Source organism: Salvelinus fontinalis, chromosome 21 (genome assembly GCF_029448725.1).
Source record: "Salvelinus fontinalis isolate EN_2023a chromosome 21, ASM2944872v1, whole genome shotgun sequence".
In the NCBI taxonomy this organism is placed as follows: Eukaryota; Metazoa; Chordata; class Actinopteri; order Salmoniformes; family Salmonidae; genus Salvelinus; species Salvelinus fontinalis.
In genome coordinates, this window is record NC_074685.1 from 49721016 (window position 1) to 49742505 (window position 21490).

General features: G+C 42.7%; 1 protein-coding gene across 3 annotated transcripts; it reads left to right on the plus strand.

Moving 5' to 3' along the window:
• The first annotated feature begins 2664 nt into the window (after positions 1-2664).
• LOC129819072 (TOG array regulator of axonemal microtubules protein 2-like) lies at positions 2665-18758 on the plus strand. 3 transcript variants are annotated; one of them, XM_055875611.1, is made up of 12 exons: positions 2665-2799; positions 3096-3228; positions 3446-4729; positions 4968-5123; positions 11928-12476; positions 12925-13186; positions 13540-13672; positions 13871-13976; positions 14128-14363; positions 15282-15440; positions 16502-16620; positions 16954-18758. In XM_055875611.1, exons 4-12 carry the CDS (start codon positions 4983-4985, stop codon positions 16965-16967), a joined length of 1719 nt encoding a protein of 572 aa, XP_055731586.1. In that variant the 5' UTR covers positions 2665-2799; positions 3096-3228; positions 3446-4729; positions 4968-4982; the 3' UTR covers positions 16968-18758. The 3 variants fall into 3 exon arrangements, with proteins under 3 accessions (XP_055731586.1, XP_055731585.1, XP_055731584.1); XM_055875610.1 differs by having other exon boundaries at positions 4534-4729; XM_055875609.1 differs by having other exon boundaries at positions 3096-4729.
• Positions 18759-21490: the final 2732 nt, after the last annotated feature.

Genomic DNA, 21490 nt, shown 5'->3' on the forward strand with positions numbered 1-21490 from the left:
GGCCATGCTGCTGCTCCAGTTTCAACTGTTCTGCCTACGGCTATGGAACCCTAACCTGTTCACCGGACGTGCTACCTGTTCCAGACCTGCTGTTTTCAACTCTCTAGAGACAGCAGGAGCGGTAGAGATACTCTCAATAATCGGCTATGAAAAGCCAACTGACACTTACTCCTGAAGTGCTGACCTGTTGCACCCTCGACAACTACTGTGATTATTATTATTTGACCATGCTGGTCATTTATGAACATTTGAACATCTTGGCCATGTTCTGTTGTAATCTCCACCTGGCACAGCCAGAAGAGGACTGGCCACCCCTCATAGCCTGGTTCCTCTCTAGGTTTCTTCCTATGTTCTGGCCTTACTAGGGAGTTTTTCCTAGCCACCGTGCTTCTACACCTGCATTGCTTGCTGTTTGGGGTTTTAGGCTGGGTTTCTGTACAGCACTTTGAGACATCAGCTGATGTAAGAAGGGCTATATAAATACATTTGATTTGATTTTGCCAAGGAAAGTGAAAAGTACTAAGGGAAAGTAAATTGGAAAATACATGGAAAGGAACATGGAAGAACCTCAAAGAACATTGCATTTTCAAGATCATGTTACATCAAAATGCATCTTATATTCCTGCCCTGACAGAAAAACCACATGATTTCAACTTACAATTTATGTGAGTATCTTCACATAAGATTACATGAAAACATGTTTTTGGCACACTTCCCGTGTTCACATGTGAAATTTATGTGGTTTTTGCGTATCTGACTGGATAGGATGGGTGATTCAGCAGAAGACAGAGCGAAGCTGACCAGCCAACAGGAGCTGTGTGTCCCTGACAAGCAGGCCACCAAACGCCCTGCAGTTCCACACTCAAGGTTCTTAATAATTCTTTAAAATGCACATGTACGATTTTGCATGTGTAATGGGTTGAAAACAAAGTCATTTAAAACAGACACCCCTTTATTACTTATTTCTCGCTCAAAATTGTTAATGTATCAATCTAAATTGTATTTTCTACATACTTTAGCGTTGTCAGTCCATCAGGCCAATAGATGGCGGTGTTGCACTGTTGTAGCAGGAGAAACAGCAAGTTCTGGCCAAGCGCTCACCATTCTGCAGAATAAGGATCAGAACTTTACAGAGGTAAACGGTCTGTTCTTTTTACTATTACAGGTATGTAACAGAACTTCCAAACGTTCAAATATATACACACCATGTAATAACATGCTACTTAACAACTTTGTCAAGATATTATCACGTTAGGAAAGGTTTTGTTTTGTGTGAACGCTGCGTGTAACAAATCCGGTATCAGGATAAATAAAATGCATGGTCTGCTAACTTTATTTAATTATGTTTAATTAACACAAACAATAAATGGCAAATGCAATTTTTGTATATACAGGTTCACTGTATCGCCGCGCAGGGTAGAACAAGGAACTGGCAGGAAGTACGTAAACAGCTGTTCTTATACCGTGATGACCTAGTTCCAACGCGTCTGTTGGCCTATCACAGTAGAGGCTGAGCGCGGTTTAAACATTGCCCCCTGCCTTTGCTGGCACTCGGACTTGGCCAAGTCCCTTTGTGCTCTCCTCTGCCACATCTGGTTGTTGGGTAGATTAGATCCATCTTGTGTCTTCCCGTCGATTCTACACTCAAACAGTTCCTAATATGGTATTGATCAGTGCTCTAACCTCCCTGGTTGGCCTAGAGATATACACCCCTCCCCTCCCCAGATTGACCACAGCTTTTATGGCCTGTCACTCTATGTTGTTCAGTCTTTACACACGTACATATGTATTGTTTGTGTGTGTGTGTGTGTAACAAAACAATATTCATTTTCATACAATATGGTAGCAGGCTATAGTGCATAAACATAAATCCTAACATTTGGCTTTGTGTCGAACTGAGTGAGCGAAGAACGTGATTTACATTGAGTGAGAGTATATGTTAGCTTGATGCTAGCTGAGGTAAAAAACGATTTACGCATCACAGAGACTATGTTTACTGAGTAGCTTACTTGTTCTGGATTTTGTCTAGGATATTCTTTTATAAAGAATCCATTTGTTAGGGATTTCTGAGTTGGTTTTCCATGTTATTGGTTTTGTGTAAAATTGTGCTCACTAGCTGGTAAACTGGCCGAGCACGCTCAGTCTGGTGGACTTTTAGTGCAAACAGTGAGAGAGAGGCGATTTTCTGGAGGTGCCACTATCTTAAAGCTGAATGTATTGTTGTCAGTTTTCTATAGAGGTAGCGGTATATAGAAAAACATTCAGTTATTTATGTTTTCATATATAGGTGTTTCTATTGTATGAATGTGAAATACATAGTGTATGGTTTCACATGAAAACCACAAAGACAGGGTTATTTGTGGAACACTTTTGAATTCTGATTTAGGTCAAGTGCATTTATGTTGTGTTTTTTAAAGTGTGCACTTGTTTGATGTGAATATTTTCAAAGTACTAACAAGAAAATAGACAATTGAACAAGAGAAAAAAAACATTCTTCAGAATAAAGAAAGCTGCAGAACTTTGCAGATGTAAACTTGTGTCCGTTCTTTTTACTATTGCAGGCCACCTCAGCTACACATGCACTCTGTCTGCACAAGCATCCACGCATGCACATACACATGGACAAACACACACTAATGTTCTCTCTCTTGTGTTTGTCAGCAGTTCATCGTGGCCCTGTCATTCACCTCCTTCACCAAAGCTCTGTCAGGGACCTACATGAAGAGTGCCATCACTCAGAGAGACACTTTGACCTGTCCAGCTCTCTCATCGGACTCATAGACGGCAGCTTTGAGATGGGTATGAGTTGCTTGAGAGTTCATGTAGTAAAAACCAGATACAGACTACATGTTCCATTTTTTTTTGTGGTTCAATCAGTCTGCTCTCAATACTGTCCCGTTTTATAGTTGTTTCTATTCATTGATTGACTGGCGTTTGTCCATGACTCTACAGTCAAACCTCTAACATTGTTTTATGTGCTGCTATGTTGTTGCAGCCTAGTAAACAAACTGATATGCCATTTTTAGTTATATAAAAAAAAAACAGTGTTTATAATTTGCGATTCCTGACTACTGTAGTGTTGTGGTTTCTTGCAGGTAACCTGCTGTTCCTGGCTGTGGTCAGCCATTTTGGGGCGAAGCTGCACCAGCCCAGGCTCATTGCTATGGGCTGTTTCCACATGGCTGTAGGATCCTTCCTCACAGGCCTGCCACACTTCTTCATGGGACGGTAAAACAACTGAAATACTGGTTAAACTTGTGCTTGTAGAGGTACTCCAATGCGGAGGATAGTTTCACTTTAGAAATAAAGAAATGTATCCAGTTGTTGATTAATCTCAGTTAATTTAGAACTAAAGTCTTGAGTAATTGGTCAGCTGCTTAATTATGTTTTGGGGCCATACATGTTAAGAGAAGGGATTAAGAGATGCTATAACTGACGTGGTAAGGTTGGACCCAGGTGCAGAGAAGAGACCAGAAGATGAAGCAGTGGTTCCAACCAGTGTCTCCACCCCTCAAGGGCCCACTTAACTGCCAAGAGCTCCCGGTTGCCTACATCGTAGTTGCCTTCCGCTGGTCGAGAACCGCTTGGAGAGAAAGGCGCATGGGTGCAGTTTCTTGTCCTCCTCGTTCCGCTGTGAAAGGACCGCCCCAGCTCCTGTGTCCGAGGCGTCCACCTCTACTACAAAGGGACGAGTAGGATCAGGATGAACGAGGATGGGTCCGGAGGTGAAACGTCCCTTGAGCTCTATGAATGCCCTGTCAGCCTCGGGATTCCAGCAAAAACCTGCTTGGGTGAGGTGGAACAGGGCCATATGTGTTTCGGAAGGGTTTTTGGAGAAGATCAGGATGTCGTCGAGGTAAACAAAGATGAACCGATTCAACATATCCCTAAGAGTGTCATTGATCAATGCTTGAAAGACTGCCGGTGAGTTCGATATTCCAAAGGTCATGACTAAATACTCAGTGACCACTAGGGGTGTTAAAGGCAGTTTTCCACTCATCTCCCTCCCTGATTCTCACCAGATTTTAAGCGTTGCGGAGGTCCAATTTGGTGAAGAATTAGGCTCCTAGGGCCAACACCAAGGCGGCGGACATCGGGTAGGGGGTAACGATTCTTGATCGTAATCCTTTTCAGCCCTCTGTAATCGATGCAAGGACTGAAGTTTGGGTCAGAGACAGAGAAACAAGGGATGCGTTTAGACAGGCTTCCCAATTATTATATTTTTTCCACTAATTGGTCTTTTGACCAATCACATTAGATATTTTTGCATCAGCTCTTTTTCAGAGCATATCTGATTGGTCAAAAGACCAATTAATCAAAAAAATGACTGAATTGGGCTGCCTGTCTCAACGAAGCCATAGAAACCTGAACATGCTCCAACTGAAATGTTCCATCCTGTCAGTACTGATGTTGAATGGCATTAAATACACTTTTTTTGTTCTCTCCCATCCCCTGTAGGTTTGTTGAACATGAGTGGAAATGAAACTCCAGCACACTGGTAGCACTATAGATGTGTGAGTAGATCTTTTCCAGGTGAGTTGAACCTGCCTGCGGGTGTGGTGGGGATATTCCTGGGAGGTCTACTGATGAAGAGGTATAAGCTTGGCGTTGTGTCTGGAGCCCAGCTGTCTTTCGTCACCTCCTTCATGGCCTACCTCCTCCTCCTTCTGCAGTCTGGCACTAAGTGTGACAACGATCAGGTGGCTGGTCTGACCGTGTCCTACAACAGGTAAATATGACATCTGATTGGTTGGTTGATAAAAACAAAAGTTTTGATCAGTGGAATATGAGGGAGAGTTAGACCAAAACACACATGGGCTTGTGCCGGGGCTCCCTCTTGTGGGAATATACAGTATGGTTGTTACTGAGACAGGTTTCCTGGCTGTTTTGTCACTGCCTATGTCAATGATAGTTCAGCAACAATTATTTAAACATCATTATTACCAGCCATTTTCTCTGTCCCCCAGGTCCCCTGGTGTACGATGGCAGCCTGTTGTCGGAGTGTAACAGACTGCTCCTGCTTGGCTGGGGAGTGGGACCCTGTGTGTTCAGACAACGGCATCACCTACACCTCCCCCTGCCTCGCAGGCTGCTCCAGCTTTACAGGTTACGGCAAGAACACGGTACCAATACTATCAATGTACTGAGTGTACAACACATTCACAGGGATGCTGGCCTGCTTCCCATAGTTGTGTCAATTTGGCTGTATGTCTTTTGAGTGGTGGACCATTCTTGATACACACGGGAAACTGTTGAGCGTAAAAAACCCAGCGGCGTTTTAGTTCTTGACACAAACTGGTACCCCTGGCACCTACTACCATGCCCCGTTGAAAGGCACGTAAATATTCTGTCTTGCCCATTCACCCTCTATATGGCACACATACTCATACACATTCTCAATTGTCTCAAGTCTTACAATATGTTTTAAAACCTGTCTCCTCCTCTTTATCTACACTGATTTAAGTGGATTTAACTAGTGACATCCATAAGGGATTATAGCGTTAACCTGGATTCACCTGGTCAGTCTGTCATGGAAAGAGCAGGTGTTCTTAATATTTTATACACTCAGTGTAACTCATTGGCACTGACAAGTTATTTTCAACCATTAACTGGAGCCTTGTTGAGGCCATATGTATGTAAGTAATTGCTGATTGACAAAGTATTATTTTGATGTATGGAAAAAATATGGTATAAAATTCCTATGTAGAAAAGCTTCTCTGGTAGTTGTTCAATATGACTTCAACTTTTACAGGGCACTCTTGTAAAATAGATGTTTAATCTCAATGTGACTCCTTGTTTAAATAAAAGTTAAATAAAATGTAAAAAACATCAACACAAACACAGGATATGGGGTACACATGGTATCACATCATTACATACTAGGCCCTACTGCACCTGCATTCCAGCACCATTCCAGCATCTGGAATTGACTCAACATGTTTGAGGTGGGGGATCAATACATGTGGGGGAAGAGGTGGCTGTCGAATGTATGATTCTGATATGTACAGGTAAGTTCATTGTGTGTGTGTGGGGCGGTTGGCGTCCATGTTTGTGTCCGTACTCTGAGGTGTGTTTGAATATGAATGAGCAGCAGTGTTGTGATGTGTCCTATCCCGTCCTTGCAGAGGGATCTTCCTTGGCCTCATCACATGTCTCAGTGGCTCCTCCCTAGGAGTGAGGGGGACACCACCACGGGACAGACCCCACACTCATCGCTAGAGATCAAACTTCAGACTCCCTCCAAAACCACTGAACCCCTCAACACACCGAAAGAGATTACGGTTCACACCCTTAGAGGGAGTCGGAACAGGATAACTCCCTCCAAACTCACAAACATTTCGTTTTTGCAGGGGGGGGTGTTGTAAGGGGCTTAATACAGTTGTGTTCCAGCCACTAGGGGGTACTCTGGTGAAGCCCATGGGGAATAAAGAAATATAGTTTAAGTGAATTGGGTAGAGTAAGAATGAAAAACTAAAGAAAGACTGTAAACAGCTGTTACCTGTGCTAACATGATTAAAAGTGAAGTAAACCCTACTTTTCAAGGTCTAGTTTATATGATAAGCTAATTGGAAGGGTAACATATACAGGATGTACATAAATGGGCATAAACACGTGACACAGAAAAAAAATATTTTGACATTTAGCAATTCAAAATGCATCTCAATATATTTCGTTCTGTCTATGGAATACATAAAAAATACGTTTTTTAAGATATGTATAAAATATACTTGTCTGTACAGTAAGTAAATGTAGGAAATCCAAAATGCACAAAAATATGTTTTTGTAATGTCTAAGTTATATGTGTATAATACACTGCTCAAAAAAATAAAGGGAACACTTAAACAACACAATGTAACTCCAAGTCAATCACACTTCTGTGAAATCAAACTGTCCACTTAGGAAGCAACACTGATTGACAATAAATTTCACATGCTGTTGTGCAAATGGAATAGACAAAAGGTGGAAATTATAGGCAATTAGCAAGACCCCCAATAAAGGAGTGATTCTGCAGGTGGTGACCACAGACCACTTCTCAGTTCCTATGCTTCCTGGCTGATGTTTTGGTCACTTTTGAATGCTGGTGGTGCTTTCACTCTAGTGGTAGCATGAGACGGAGTCTACAACCCACACAAGTGGCTCAGGTAGTGCAGTTCATCCAGGATGGCACATCAATGCGAGCTGTGGCAAGAAGGTTTGCTGTGTCTGTCAGCGTAGTGTCCAGAGCATGGAGGCGCTACCAGGAGACGTGGAGGAGGGCAACAACCCAGCAGCAGGACCGCTACCTCCGCCTTTGTGCAGGAGGTGCACTGCCAGAGCCCTGCAAAATGACCTCCAGCAGGCCACAAATGTGCATGTGTCTGCTCAAACGGTCAGAAACAGACTCCATGAGGGTGGTATGAGGGCCCGACGTCCACAGGTGGGGGTTGTGCTTACAGCCCAACACCGTGCATGACGTTTGGCATTTGCCAGAGAACACCAAGATTGGCAAATTCGCCACTGGCGCCCTGTGCTCTTCACAGATGAAAGCAGGTTCACACTGAGCACATGTGACAGACGTGACAGAGTCTGGAGACGCCGTGGAGAACGTTCTGCTGCCTGCAACATCCTCCAGCATGACCGGTTTGGCGGTGGGTCAGTCATGGTGTGATGTGGCATTTTCTGGAAGCAAGCGAAGTTCGGAGCCGAAATCTACGCCCCTTCGTTGGTGATTGGTCAACAATAGGGATTCTTAAATAAAGTATTTGTTATCATTCAAGGAGAGATGAGTCAGTTAGATGCACGACTAAGATCTCTTTGGCAAAACGTGAACATTAATGACAGAGTTACAGTTCAAAGGAAATCAGTCAATTGAAATACATGAATTAGGCCCGAATCTATGGATTTCACATGACTGGGAATATAGATATGCATCTGTTGGTCACAGATACCTTAAAAATAAAGGTAGGGGCGTGGATGAGAAAACCAGTCAGTATCTGGTGTGACCACCATTTGCCTCATGCAGCGCAACACATCTTCACATTGAGGTGATCAGTCTGTTGATTGTGGTCTGTGGAATGTTGTCCCACTCCTCTTCAATGGCTGTGTGAAGTTGCTGGATATTGGCGGGAAGTTTGATAGCAGTTTGATTTCACAGAAGTGTGATTGACTTGGAGTTACATTGTGTTGTTTAAGTGTTCCCTTTATTTTTTTGAGCAGTGTATATAAATTCAGCAAAAAAAGAAACGTCCTCATTGTCAACTGCGTTTATTTTCAGCAAACTTAACATGTATAAATATTTGTATGAACATAGCAAGATATAACAACTGAGACATAAATTGAACCAGTTCCACATAAATGGAATAATGTGTCCCTGAACAGAGGGTGGGTAACAGTCACTATCTGGTGTGGCCACCAACTGCATTAAGTACTGCAGTGCATCTCCTCCTCATGGACTGCACCAGATTTGCCAGTTCTTGCTGTGAGATGTTACCCCACTCTTCCACCAAGGCACCTGCAAGTTTCCGGACATTTCTGTGGGGAATGGCCCTAGCTCTCACCCTCTGATCCAACAGGTCCCAGATGTGCTCAATGGGATTGAGATCTGGGCTCTTTGCTGACCATGGCAGAACACTGATATTCCTGTCTTGCAGGAAATCATGCACAGAACGAGCATCATGGCTGGCGGCATTGTCATGCTGGACGGTCCTGTCAGGATGAGCCTGCAGGAAGTGTACCATATGAGGGAGGAGGATGTCTTCCCTGTAATACACAGCGTTGAGACTGCCTGCAATGACAACAAGCTCAGTAGGCGACGCTGTTGCCGGTGATGTCTGGTGAGGACCTGCCTTACAACAGGCCTACAAGCCCTCAGTCCAGCCTCTCTCAGCCTATTGCGGACAGTCTGAGCACTGATGGAGGGATTGTGCATGGGAAACAGTGCTTAAAACCTTTTCTCAATAGGGGGGGGGGGCGCTATTTCCACTTTGTAAAAAATCGTTCCCAAATTAAACTGCCTCGTACTCAATTCTTGCTCGTACAATATGCATATTATTATTACTATTGGATAGAAAACACTCTAGTTTCTAAAACCGTTTGAATTATATCTGTGAGTAAAACAGAACTAATTTTGCAGCAAACTTCCTGTCAGGAAGTGAGAAATCTGAAATCGAGGGCTCTGTTCCAGGGTCAGTTTATTAATTTGCATGGAATCTAATCTATCTGACCTCCCGGGTGGCGCAGTGGTCTAGGGCTCTGCATCGCAGTGCTAGCTGCGCCACCAGAGTCTCTAGGTTCGCGCCCAGGCTCTGTTGCAGCCGGCCGCAACCGGGAGGTCCGTGGGGCGACGCACAATTGGCATAGCGTCGTTAGGGAGGGTTTGGCCGGTAGGGATTTCCTTGTCTCAGTATGTAAAATGTAATAAACAAATGTATGCACTCTACTGGAAGTCGCTCTGTATAAGAGTGTCTGCTAAATGACTAAAATGTAAATCTATGGGTCTACATGCACTGCATACGCCTTCCGCTAGATGGCAGTAGGCAGTGAGAATTGGAATGGGGTGTATAGCTCTATCTGAGGCCGAATAAGACCTGTTGGAATGGCGCGACCACACTCTTTCCTTTCTTCACCATGGCGCAAATCGGTCACCTGGATTGCGTTCTGAAAAGCTGTCGTTATCGATGTTAGATATCTCCGGCTCTGATTTTATTTGATATATGTGTTAAAAACATCATAAACTAGTTATATTAAACCGACTTATAGCAGTTTATATCAGTTGATTGCGATTTTCGGTATTTTGTTTGTAATGCGTTATTGTGAGTTGGACACTTCCGTGCCGCATGGCCAGCTTTGTTAGCTAATTCCACAGATGAAGACGACATTCTACAACCGAACAACGATTATTCTGGACAAAGGACAACTTGTACAAGATTCTGATGGAAGCTCATCAAATAGTAGGAACCATTTATGATATTATTTCGTATTTCTGTCAAATGTTTAGACTATATTCCGCCCAGATTTCGGGCGCTGTTTCGCTATAACGTAAGCTGTATGTCGTAATAAGGTTATTTTTAAAAATCTAACACAGCGGTTGCATTAAGAACTAGTGTATCTTTCATTTGCTGTCCAACCTGTATTTTTTAGTAAAGTATATGATTAGTTATTTGATTAGATGATGTGAGTGTCAGAAATATATCCAGATTATTTTGTGCTGTTTGGCTAGTATTCACATTGTTCAACCACGAATTGTACCGCTAAATATGCACATTTTCGAACAAACCATATATGTATTGTGTAATATGATGTTATAGGACTGCCATCTGATGAAGTTTGAGAAGGTTAATATCTTTTGCTGGTTTATTCGCTATCGCTAACGTGCCTTGAATGAATGCGGTTGTGTGGTGGGCTATTGTAGTAAGCTAATATAATGTTATATTGTGTTTTCGCTGTAAAACACTTAAAAAATCTGAAATATTGGCTGGATTCACAAGATGTTTGTCTTTCATTTGTTGTACACCGTGTATTTTTCATAAATGTTTTATGATGAGTATTTAGGTATTTCACGTTGGTTTCTGTAGTTATTCTGGCTGCTTTGGTGAGAGTTGTGATGGTGGCTGCAATGTAAAACTATGATTTATACCTGAAATATGCACATTTTTCGAACAAACATATGCTATACAATAAATATGTTATCAGACTGTCATCTGATGAAGTTGTTTCTTGGTTAGTGACTATTTATATCTTTATTTGGTCGAATTTGTGATAGCTACCTATGCAGTAAAAAAATTGTGAAAATGTGCGGATGGGTCTTTTGCTATCGTGGTTAGCTAATAGAAATACATAGTGTTTTCCCTGTAAAACATTTTAAAAATCGGAAATGATGGCTGGATTCACAAGATGTGTATCTTTCAGCTGGTGTCTTGGACTTGTGATTTCATGATATTTAGATGCTAGTATTTACTTGTGGCGCTATGCTAGGCTATGCTAGTCAGCTTTTTTACTGAGGGACCTCCCGGATCCGGGATGAGTACCAAGTAGAAGTTAATACGGTGGAGGGTTATGTGGCAGGCTTTAAGGAAGCTCAGGCTCCTGTACATAACTTTGAAAAGAGTGCATGTATGGGGGCAGGCGATCAAGGCTGTAGTGAGGAGGTTTTACGTTTTGTTGATGTTAAATTATCTGATGCTAAATGACAAAGATATGACGATGCTAGGCTATGCTAGTCAGCTTTTTTACTGATGAGGGTGCTCCCGGATCCGGGATGAGTACCAAGTAGAAGTTAAACCCTTTACAATGAAGATCTGTGAAGTTACTTGAATTCTCTTTGAAAGACAGGGTCCCTAAAAAGGGACGTTTTTGTTTGTTTGCTGAGTTTATATATATATAATTTACAAATTCACCACATTTATGATTTTATATGGGAATCAAAAAGCTTTCATGAATGTTCACCATGTGCTGATGTGCTCAGCACTGTCAACAGACCCCATTATGACATCACAATGTAACGGAAGCCTTGCCATCATATCATTGCTGGTTCCATCTGACAAGCAACATTTCATTTCCACTCATTTCATGATAGATCTCTCACAGAGATAGGTTAAGTTCTTATTTTGAGAGTGTTCATATTTATCATCAATGGCTTATCGAGGAAGAAAATCAAGTGAGTTTGACAAACTCCAGAAGGAGAATTCTCCGATGAAGAGTGTCATCGAACACTTGAGGAAGCAAAACATGGCTTTAAACCAACAGGATGACCAGGACAAGTTTTCAAGTTTTGTAAGGCTCATCAGTTTTTCAAAAATATCACTGTGTTTATTTTGTGCTTTCATAGACATACAGTAGGCCTACATCCATAAAATCTTTAGCATAAAAGCTTTTTTTGACACACTGTAAAAACTATTTTGCCTACTTCACTTCTGCTATTCATTTCATACTGTCCCATTGTGATCCAGGTCTATCAGGAGAGCTACCCAATCCCAGAGGGCCATCGTGGCTTCATCAGTGATGCCAGACTTCTGCAGATGCAGAGAGCTGAGAGAGAGGCCATGGAAGTAAAGCAAAGAAAGATAAGTGCTATCCATGAGAATTATGTCCGGACTGCTCTCATCGGGGTTGGCAGCACCTTCGCGCACCACTTCGTCCCCTCTATTCAGTGCATTCCGCGGCCGAAAGCTCCACCAAGGCCTTTGCCACGAAGGCTTGAACACATAGCTTTGGCCCCACTTAAGAACGTGGTAGGGGTGGACGGAGCCCAAGTTCGACCCGGATCTCACTCTCTGGAGTCCCTCCAGGTAAATAAGTCATTCAGCAGCAGTAGCGTGTGGCCTGTTCCCGTCCCTCCCACTGGAGCTCCCTCCAAGAGGGGCAAGAAGAAGAAGGGCAGGCGGGGAGTCAAAGCCCTGAAAGTCCAGTCGGACCAGGGCTGTGCTGACAACAGACCCATTGACCTGATTGAGGAGGAGAGGGACATCGAGACTCACCTGAAGGAGGAGGCCTGGAAGGTAGGATGGACTTCAAATTTATAGTAAATGTAAAAATATGCAGTTCAAAATTATACTTGGACTGATAAATTGCCAAAACAGATAGTGGTTCCATGTCTTATAATCAAATCAAACTTTATTTATCACGTGCGCCAAACACAACAAGTGTAGACCTTACTGTGAAACCAACAGTGTAGTTCAAGAAGAGTTAAGAAAAGATTGACCAAATACTAAAGTAAAAAATAATCATATTTAAAGTAACACAATGACATAACAATAACGAGGCTATATACAGGGGGTATCGGTACCGAGTCAGTGTGCGGGGGTACAGGTTAGAAAGGATACTCTCTTTGACAGCATGATAGAATAGAACCTAGAATACAGGATCTCTCTGTGTATTAGTTTATGTATATACAAGTTCTATATGTATTTTTATGATGGGAGCATTCTTTTCTGGTCTACGCCAAAGGTGGTACATGAGGTGAAGGCCATGGGCAGGAGAAGTTTGGGCTCGGCCATGTCCATGGGGGAAATAGCCACCAGCTCTCTGGGAAGCCTGAGCTCAATGAATATGAACACCCCTGTGGAGCTCTGTGACTACCTGGATGTCGGGACCCCGGTCAACTTGCGTGACAGCCCACCCAGGCCTGCTCCCCCTCCTACCAAGCCCAGGAGCAAACTGCCTCGGCCCATAAGGTTCCTTAGCCTGCCAAAGGCTGTCACCGGCTCAGGTCAGTCCCTCTCATGTACTCACACTAATGTAAATTAGACAGGGAGATGAAGCTAGGTAGAGTGATAGAAAGACAGTAGGAAGGGAAGGGACACAAATGGCTTTAGCCCAGGGCTAAGACATTTTTCCACACTGGCTTTGCCTGTTTCACAGTGAGAACCTTTACTCAAGGTTAATTGGACCCTGCTTCTGAGCAGGGTGAGCACCAAAAAAATGTGTGCTAAATTTAAAATGATATCATAATGAACTAAGATGTTCTAGTGTTAAAAGTTACAAACACATATGGAAATTAGTAAATACCTAAATAAATACATACAGTTCATAGAGAGATAGATGGCTGCTGTCAACCCATAGACAAGAAGGCAGCCAGTGAGCCAAAGGGCCAAATGAAGAAGAGTCAGGACCAGGCCAGATTGCAGCCCCTGTCCAACCCAGAGCAGGCCCTGACTAAGACCTTCAAGCTGCTCAACTCTGCCTCTGATGACTGGTGAGCATTCACTGTAGACAAGACCAATGGAGCTAGGCTAAAGGAAGCACAGTGTAGTGTCCTTGGAAATGTAGATTTGAGCTACAGAGCGTAAAAACTTCTGAAATTAAGAGACCAGAGTCCTAATTGATGAACATCATTATAATGTTTTTGGAAAATGTTGTCGAAATTGCTTACGTTTCTTTCACTGAATTGCAGGCAGAAGAAGATCGAGGGCTTGACCTCTCTCCGTGTGATGGCTCAGAACCACATGGACATACTGATGCCTAAACTCCATGATATCTGCCTTGCCATTATAAATGAGGTAGCTGTATTCATTCACTGCCCTATTCATTCATCTGCACAAATCTGCTACATTTGGAGAACAAGTCAAATGATTGTGTCATGTTTCTGATGTTCGTGGGTTGTACTGCTCAACATTAATAGCTGGTCCTGTGCGTGTTATTATGATTCAGGTGAAGAACCTACGCTCTGCAGTGTCCTGTGCTGCCATGGCCACACTGGGTGACATGTACGTTCACCTCCAGAGGGCCATGGACAGTGAGGTGGAGGGGACGGCACGCGTGCTGCTGCACAAAGCCAGCGAGGCCAACACCTTCATCCGGCAGGGTGCAAACTTTGCCCTGAGTCACATGGTGCAGAGCTGCACCCCTACCCGTGTCATGAATGCCCTGCTGGTCGGTGGGCTGAGGTAAAGAGGGAGAGGGGTCAATTAACACTCACTAAGGGGTAGATCCGGACTTACACAAATTATCCCATTATCCAAGTCTCGAAATCGAGAAGATTGAAATACTGCTAGTTTTTAATTAACTGTCTTTTTCATCAGCATGCTAAGTTATTCCACAACACTTCCGGCAGCAACTCACCCCAACAATAGACGTCACATTTTAATAGAATCACATTTTTTTATTATGTCTTATACCTCCTTGTGTTGTGTACTTCTTATTTTACCAATGCGTTATTTAGATTATTTTTAGCCATTGGTGGAGAGGTACTGTCTACTGATGTGTGCTAGCCTTTGGGGAGTAACAAGTCATTTATAAACATTTATAAAGTATATATAGTGAACACTTTAGATTAGGGGCTATTCTTGAGGTACTGAGGTATTAGTAAGTGCATGTACTCACATTCATAAATGCACTCATTAATAAATACACCAGTCGTGACATTTATAAATACATTTAAAAATATGTATATAATTGGTGAGTCAAACCATTAATCAATCATTAACAAATGCCTTGACAACACCTCCTTTATAACTGGTTTATAGTACATTATTAATCATTTACAAATTGTGAACATACTATGATCAAACACCTTATTAATTATCTGATAAATCATGAACAAATCATTTAAAATAGCGTTTATAAATGTGTAAATAACTATTTATAGATTTCTTATTGACATTTACAAATGTAGGAATAATGAATGGTAAGTGAACTCTTTACAAACAGTTTATAAATGGTATATTAAGGGACCTTAATATAAAGTCTTACTGAACATTTTGATCCATCGATGAGACTTCATCAATACAATCCATTATCAATTGTCTCCTAACTCATGTATCTCTATGACATGTAACTGATGTGCTCTGTTTTTCCTTCCTCAGCCACCGCAACGCTGCGGTGAGGAGCTGCACTGCTCAGCACCTGGAGAGACTGGCTGAGGTCATGGGGATGGCTCGTCTCCTGTCGGGGAAGAAAGACCTTACTGACCGCTTCTTGATTGCCGTCAGTAAACTGGCTGTGGACCCTGCACAGGAAGCCAGGTGGGAAGTTCCTCCTGTAAAGTAGCTTGCTTCAACATAACAGTTAAGGCCGGGATTCAATCCATGGCTCGCTATAGCACTAGATCGCCGACAATGCAGCTTTAAAAAGGTAATTTACTCTTGAGTCAACATCTGCAGCGTTTACCGCGAATACAAATTGAAATTGCCTTTAAAAGCCACATTGTCTACAGCATCTATGCTAAAGGGTGTCATGGATTGAATTGCAGATTTGAGGTATTCCAAAACAACCACAGGTTCTCTTGGAGGGGAATAGTAATTGAAAACAAAAAGGAAAAATTATAAACACAAATAAGTGCTACGTGGCATAGAAAAATCCAAGTCCAGGCACTCATGTGGGTTTGAAAGTGAAAAAGCCAAAAGCTTAGCCGAAGCCAAAGCCAAAGGCCGGCAGGGATGTTCTTCTCCCATCGCCAACGAGCGACCTCCTGTGGTGGGCGGGGTGCAGTGCACGCTGACATGGTCGCCAGTTGTATGGGGTTTCCTCTGACACATTGGTGCAGCTGGCTTCCAGGTTAAGCGGGCATTGTGTCAAGAAGCAGTGCGACTTGGCTGGGTTGTGTTTCGGAGGACGCACGACTCTCGACCTTCGCCTCTCCAGAGTTCTTACGGGAGTTGCAGCGATGGGACAAGATTGTAACTACCAATTGGATACCATGAAATTGGGGTAAAAATGTAAAATGTAAATGAGTCCAAATAGTCAGTACCTGATTCAGTTTCCTTCCTTCTGTTTGGTGCCTAATGAAGACAACCCTAGTTGATCACAATGGTCGGCCTGTGCCAAGCGCTGTGCAGATTCGCTAAGATTTTCATAATGACGAACGGTTAATACCGAGTTGTTAGATAGTTGAAATGATTTGTAGATCAGGTAATGCGGTGCATTACTCAAACCGACCCTCTTGCAAATTCTACCTAATGTATGTCTTATTTTGATGGGATATTTTTTCTCAGGTTGCCATCAATTGAGTACTGTTTTTAATCACAGACAGCAGAAATTTTGATATGTTGCACATTTAAGATGGTATTAATATCTTTGTCCACAGGCATCATGGTCGCAATATCTTGAGAAACGTGGCCACCAATGGCGACTTTGCTAAAATGTGGGACAAATTCGCTCCGAGGAAAGAGCGAGAATCCTTGAGGGAGGTCATCTCAAAGAAAGGTACATTCTCTCTGGATGATTTGAAGAAGTGTGACAAATGAGTTGATATGATTACAGAAATCCAATACCACTGGGCACAGACATCAGTTCAATGTCTAGTTTTGATTTCAATTTGGGAAATCAACCAAAATGTGAAATCAACCAAAAATGTTGGTTAAAAGTTGGGTGAAAAAAATCCAATTGTGTTTTCCACGTTGATTCACCGTCATCACATAGATTTTATTGTTGTTGAAATGAGGTGGAAACAACGTTTATTCAACCAGCTTTGGCCCAATGGGATGAATTTAATATACTGTAAGATTATATCTTTCTGTCTTTTCTCTTTTTCAACAGGAAAATCTGAATAATCCCCAATTTTACTATATATTTGTATCTAAATATTTGCACATTTCCCAACCTGACTATTTTCCCCTCCAGTCCCCAAACTCCAATATTTTCGCTCATTTTAAGAAATTTGACACTATCATCCAAACCCCCATGTAAATACATCTTTAAACTGCATTGACTCCTTGTCCAAGTCCTGAATCCACTATAAGGCAATATGAACCACATTCAAAGCACTAAATTACCTTTCCTCAAAGCTCCTATCTGATCTACCAGCTCAATAGTGGTCTACTGAAACCATGCTCACCATCTCAGGGGGTGCTCAGATCATCAACCACTGACCTCCACACCATCCTCAAAACCAGCAGCAGTCTTTTGGAGGCAGATTGGTCAGTGCTCCTGTATGGCACCAACATTGTGGATTTTCATCCAATACTTCTGGACTATGACAATGACTTTGGACAATAAAATTTGGTAAAATGGAAGCTGGCTCCAGTCTCAGTTTTATCTTACAAGACAGTGTGAGGATGTGTAACAACAATACCTGTGGTTTAACTTGATGATCAGGGCCAGATTACCGAATGGTCACGCAGGGCACCTGCCCTGTGGGCCCCGACCTCCAGGGAATATCATCATAACATCCAAAACTAAAAGTATAGTGGATGTATATTACAGTACGTGGACATTTTACAATTCGTGAGCTCGTTTCATAATTTGTAGCCATGTTTAATATACATTTGTGCTCATTTTGTAGAAATTCGTGAGCATTTAAAAAAATGTAGTGAGGATGTTTTATATACATTTTCTTACTGGTGCTCTTCCATGCCGTCCCTAGGAGGGGTGCGTCACTTGAGTGGGTTGAGTCACTGACGTGGTCTTCCTGTATGGGTTGGCACCCCCCCCTTGGGTTGCGCCGTGGCGGAGATCTTTGTGGGCTATACTCGGCCTTGTCTCAGGATGGTAAGTTGGTGGTTGAAGATATCCCTCTAGTGGTGTGGGGGCTGTGCTTTGGCAAAGTGGGTAGTGTTATATCCTGCCTGTTTGGTCCTGTCCGGGCGTATCGTCGGATGGGGCCACAGTGTCTCCCGACCTCTCCTGTCTCAGCCTCCAGTATTTATGCTGCAGTAGTTTGTGTCGGGGGGCTAGGGTCAGTTTGTTATATCTGGAGTACTTCTCCTGTCTTATCCGGTGTCCTGTGTGAATTTAAGTATGCTCTCTCTAATTCGCTCTTTCTCTCTCGGAGGACCTGAGCCCTAGGACCATGCCTCAGGACTACCTGGCATGATGACTCCTTGCTGTCCCCAGTCCACCTGGCCGTGCTCCTGCTCCAGTTTCAACTGTTCTGCCTGCGGCTATGGAACCCTGACCTGTTCACCGGACGTGCTCCCTGTCCCAGACCTGCTGTTTTCAACTCTCTAGAGACAGCAGGAGCGGTAGAGATACTCTTAATGATCGGCTATGAAAAGCCAACTGACATTTACTCCTGAGGGGCTGACTTGCTGCACCCTCGACAACTACTGTGATTATTATTATTTGACCATGCTGGTCATTTATGAACATTTGAACATCTTGGCCATGTTCTATTATAATCTCCACCCGGCACAGCCAGAAGAGGACTGGCCACCCCTCATAGCCTGGTTCCTCTCTAGGTTTCTTCCTAGGTTTTGGCCTTTCTAGGGAGTTTTTCCGAGCCACCGTGCTTCTACACCTGCATTGCTTGCTGTTTGGGGTTTTAGGCTGGGTTTCTGTACAGCACTTTGAGATATCAGCTGATGTAAGAAGGGCTATATAAATAAATTTGATTTGAAATTTGATTTGATATATGCTCCTTAAAACCAATGAGGAGATGGAAGATGCAGGACTTGCAGCGCGTCCAGTGTCACAAATAGAACCAAGTTCTATATTAGCACCTGGCTAAGCAGATGCTCAGTGTGGGTGCAATGATTGAATAACATATGTGTACATTTATTTTGCAACGCTCGCGCACGCGACCCATCTGGTCTGGTCAGCATGTTACAGAGATAGACAGGACTCCAGTCATGTCATACTGCAAAACACCACTAGATGCCGGACATACCATTTGCAGAGATGGGACTAACCAATAATTCATGAGAAAATGTAAAGAAAAGGAAGGAGGATAGCTAGTTAGAGCACAAGTGGAGAAGCGTAGTCACTGGTGGGGACAAAAATAATCTTTGCTTCTTTCCATCACACATTACAACAGTGGTTGTATTTTCTGTTCTGTTTGATTATCACTGGCTTTGTTGCCCTTGTTTACAGTCGCCTAAATAATGCTCACGTAAGAGATGGGGCCTCACAAACTCGACCACCCAGAGTTTAAACCATTGGTTTCTACATTTACATTTAAGTCATTTAGCAGACGCTCTTATCCAGAGCGACTTACAAATTGGTGCATTCACCTTATGGCATCCAGTGGAACAGCCACTTTGTAAGTCGCTCTGGATAAGAGCGTCTGCTAAATGACTTAAATGTAAATGTAGAAACCAATGGTTTAAACTCTGGGTGGTCGAGTTTGTTTCTACATACAGCTTCTAATGGTGCATTTACATACAGGATTTACCCCAGTATTTTACCCATGGATCTGGTAGACCTGCTCTCATTCAAGTGGGGCCAAGGCAAAGCTCTTGTGTTCTTTTCAGCTGCCTTTTACATAACAATGGCTAACTGTGAACTTTAACACCTTCTCACAAAGCAACAGACTTGAATGATGCGGAGATTGTTGATGCCCTCGCCATAAGTCTTTCGAGCTGACATTAACATAAAACACTAGCGAAACCCTGGAGTGTAGGTAAGTCTATATGGAAAAGCACCACTAGAAGGAGCAACATCCCAAAATGTGGTCCTGGATCCACAAATCTATCAGCGAGAGTCAAATTTCCTGCAAGGTCTCACATCAGAATTAGACGTTCGTCCATGTTTCTCAAATTTCAAAGTTGTTCCAAATGTAAAATCTCAAAGTGTTTAAAGTTACGTTTAGGGATTAACTCCAGATTTTAAGGTTAGGGTTAGGCATTAACTCCAAATGGTTAAGGTTTGGGATAGGCTTAATACCAAACTATCAAAAATGACCTATCGCTGGATTCAACCATGAAACCCTTGGAATCAGGGGCAGATGCTTATCCACATCCACAATGTCCTAGAAAAACCAAAACTTACTTAAAGGTAACAGCGCTCACTGTTGCCCCTAGTGGCCGGTTTCCACGTCATATCCTGACATCCTCAGCCATGGATGGATGTCAAATACTGATTAGCATCACGGGTGATCTGCCTGCAAAACTCTGATTCCTTTCCAGTCTGGCTCAGCTCAGCAAATGTAGTAATTGGTCATTTGAAAAATCCAATTCATTGATATTGTTGTTTCCTGAACTGAGTGAACTGCATTTGAACTTCATTTTCAGAGTTAATTGAGTTGAAATGGAATGAAGGCCAACCCTGCTAACCATGGTCCTGCCCTGTAAAGTCTAGACCTTTCCCATCAAAACCCCAAGCCCCCATCCTTGTCTACAGTGCCTTCAGAAAGTATTTATACACCTTGACTAATTCCACATTTCGTTGTGTTCCAGCCTGAATTCAAAATGTATTAAATATATGTATTTCTCTCACCCAGCCACACACAGTACACCATAATGAGAAAGTGAAAACATATTAAGAAATGTTTGAAAATGTATTGAACATTTAATACAGAAATATCTAATTTACATAAGTATTCACACCCTTGAGCCAATACTTTGTACAAGCACCTTTGGCAGCGATTACAGCTGTGAGTCTTTCTGGGTAAGTCTCTAAGAGCTTTCCACACCTGGATTGTGCACAGTGTTCACTAAAATATATTTGTTTGCCTACGGGCAGGGAGACCCGGGTTTGAGACAAAAGGGACATTACACCATTGCTGTTTGCAAAAAAAACACTACATTGGTGGTAGTGGAATTGTGCTTTGGGAGAGGTGTGCATATTTCATGGGCAGGATCTGTACCCGGGCCTCCCATGGGAAAAACCAGTGTCTTGACCATTAGACCAAGATGTAATGCCCTTTGAGCTGCGGGTGACACTGATTTTAAACTTACAGGCAGGACTACCTCATTACCAGATCATGAGACACGCACATGGGATAGTGTAAAGGGAACTTCGCCTAGGACGCCCATGCCAGGTCGCAGTTGTAAATGAGAACTTGTTGTCTACCTGGTTAAATAAAGGTGAAATAAAAATATTAAATTGTGTTAGAAGGTGGAAGATAGAGAATTAGTCCAGTAACTGAAAGGTCACTGGTTTGAGTCCTGAGTCAGGCAACAAAACGTGGGATTTGATCTGAACTGGCAGATCTGTGACCAAACCCTTCAGAAAAACAAATTCCCTTTGTTCCCCGTAACATGGACTTATAAAGTTGTACTGGCGCCAGAGAGGATGGCTGACGTTTTATTGGCTCTTAACCAACCATGCTATTTTGTTAGTTTTTTCACATTGTTTGAAACTTATTCTGTACATAATGTTGCTGCTACTATCTCTTATGACCGAAAAGAGCTTCTGG

Bases quoted from the DNA above. Each gene is read 5' to 3' on its own strand.
- LOC129819072 (XM_055875609.1), top strand. From the start codon at position 4,983: ATGGCAGCCTGTTGTCGGAGTGTAACAGACTGCTCCTGCTTGGCTGGG. The intron at 5,124-11,927 runs GTACCAATACTA...ATTGTGATCCAG, and splicing joins CAGGTTACGGCAAGAACACG to GTCTATCAGGAGAGCTACCC. The intron at 13,673-13,870 runs GTGAGCATTCAC...ACTGAATTGCAG, and splicing joins AACTCTGCCTCTGATGACTG to GCAGAAGAAGATCGAGGGCT.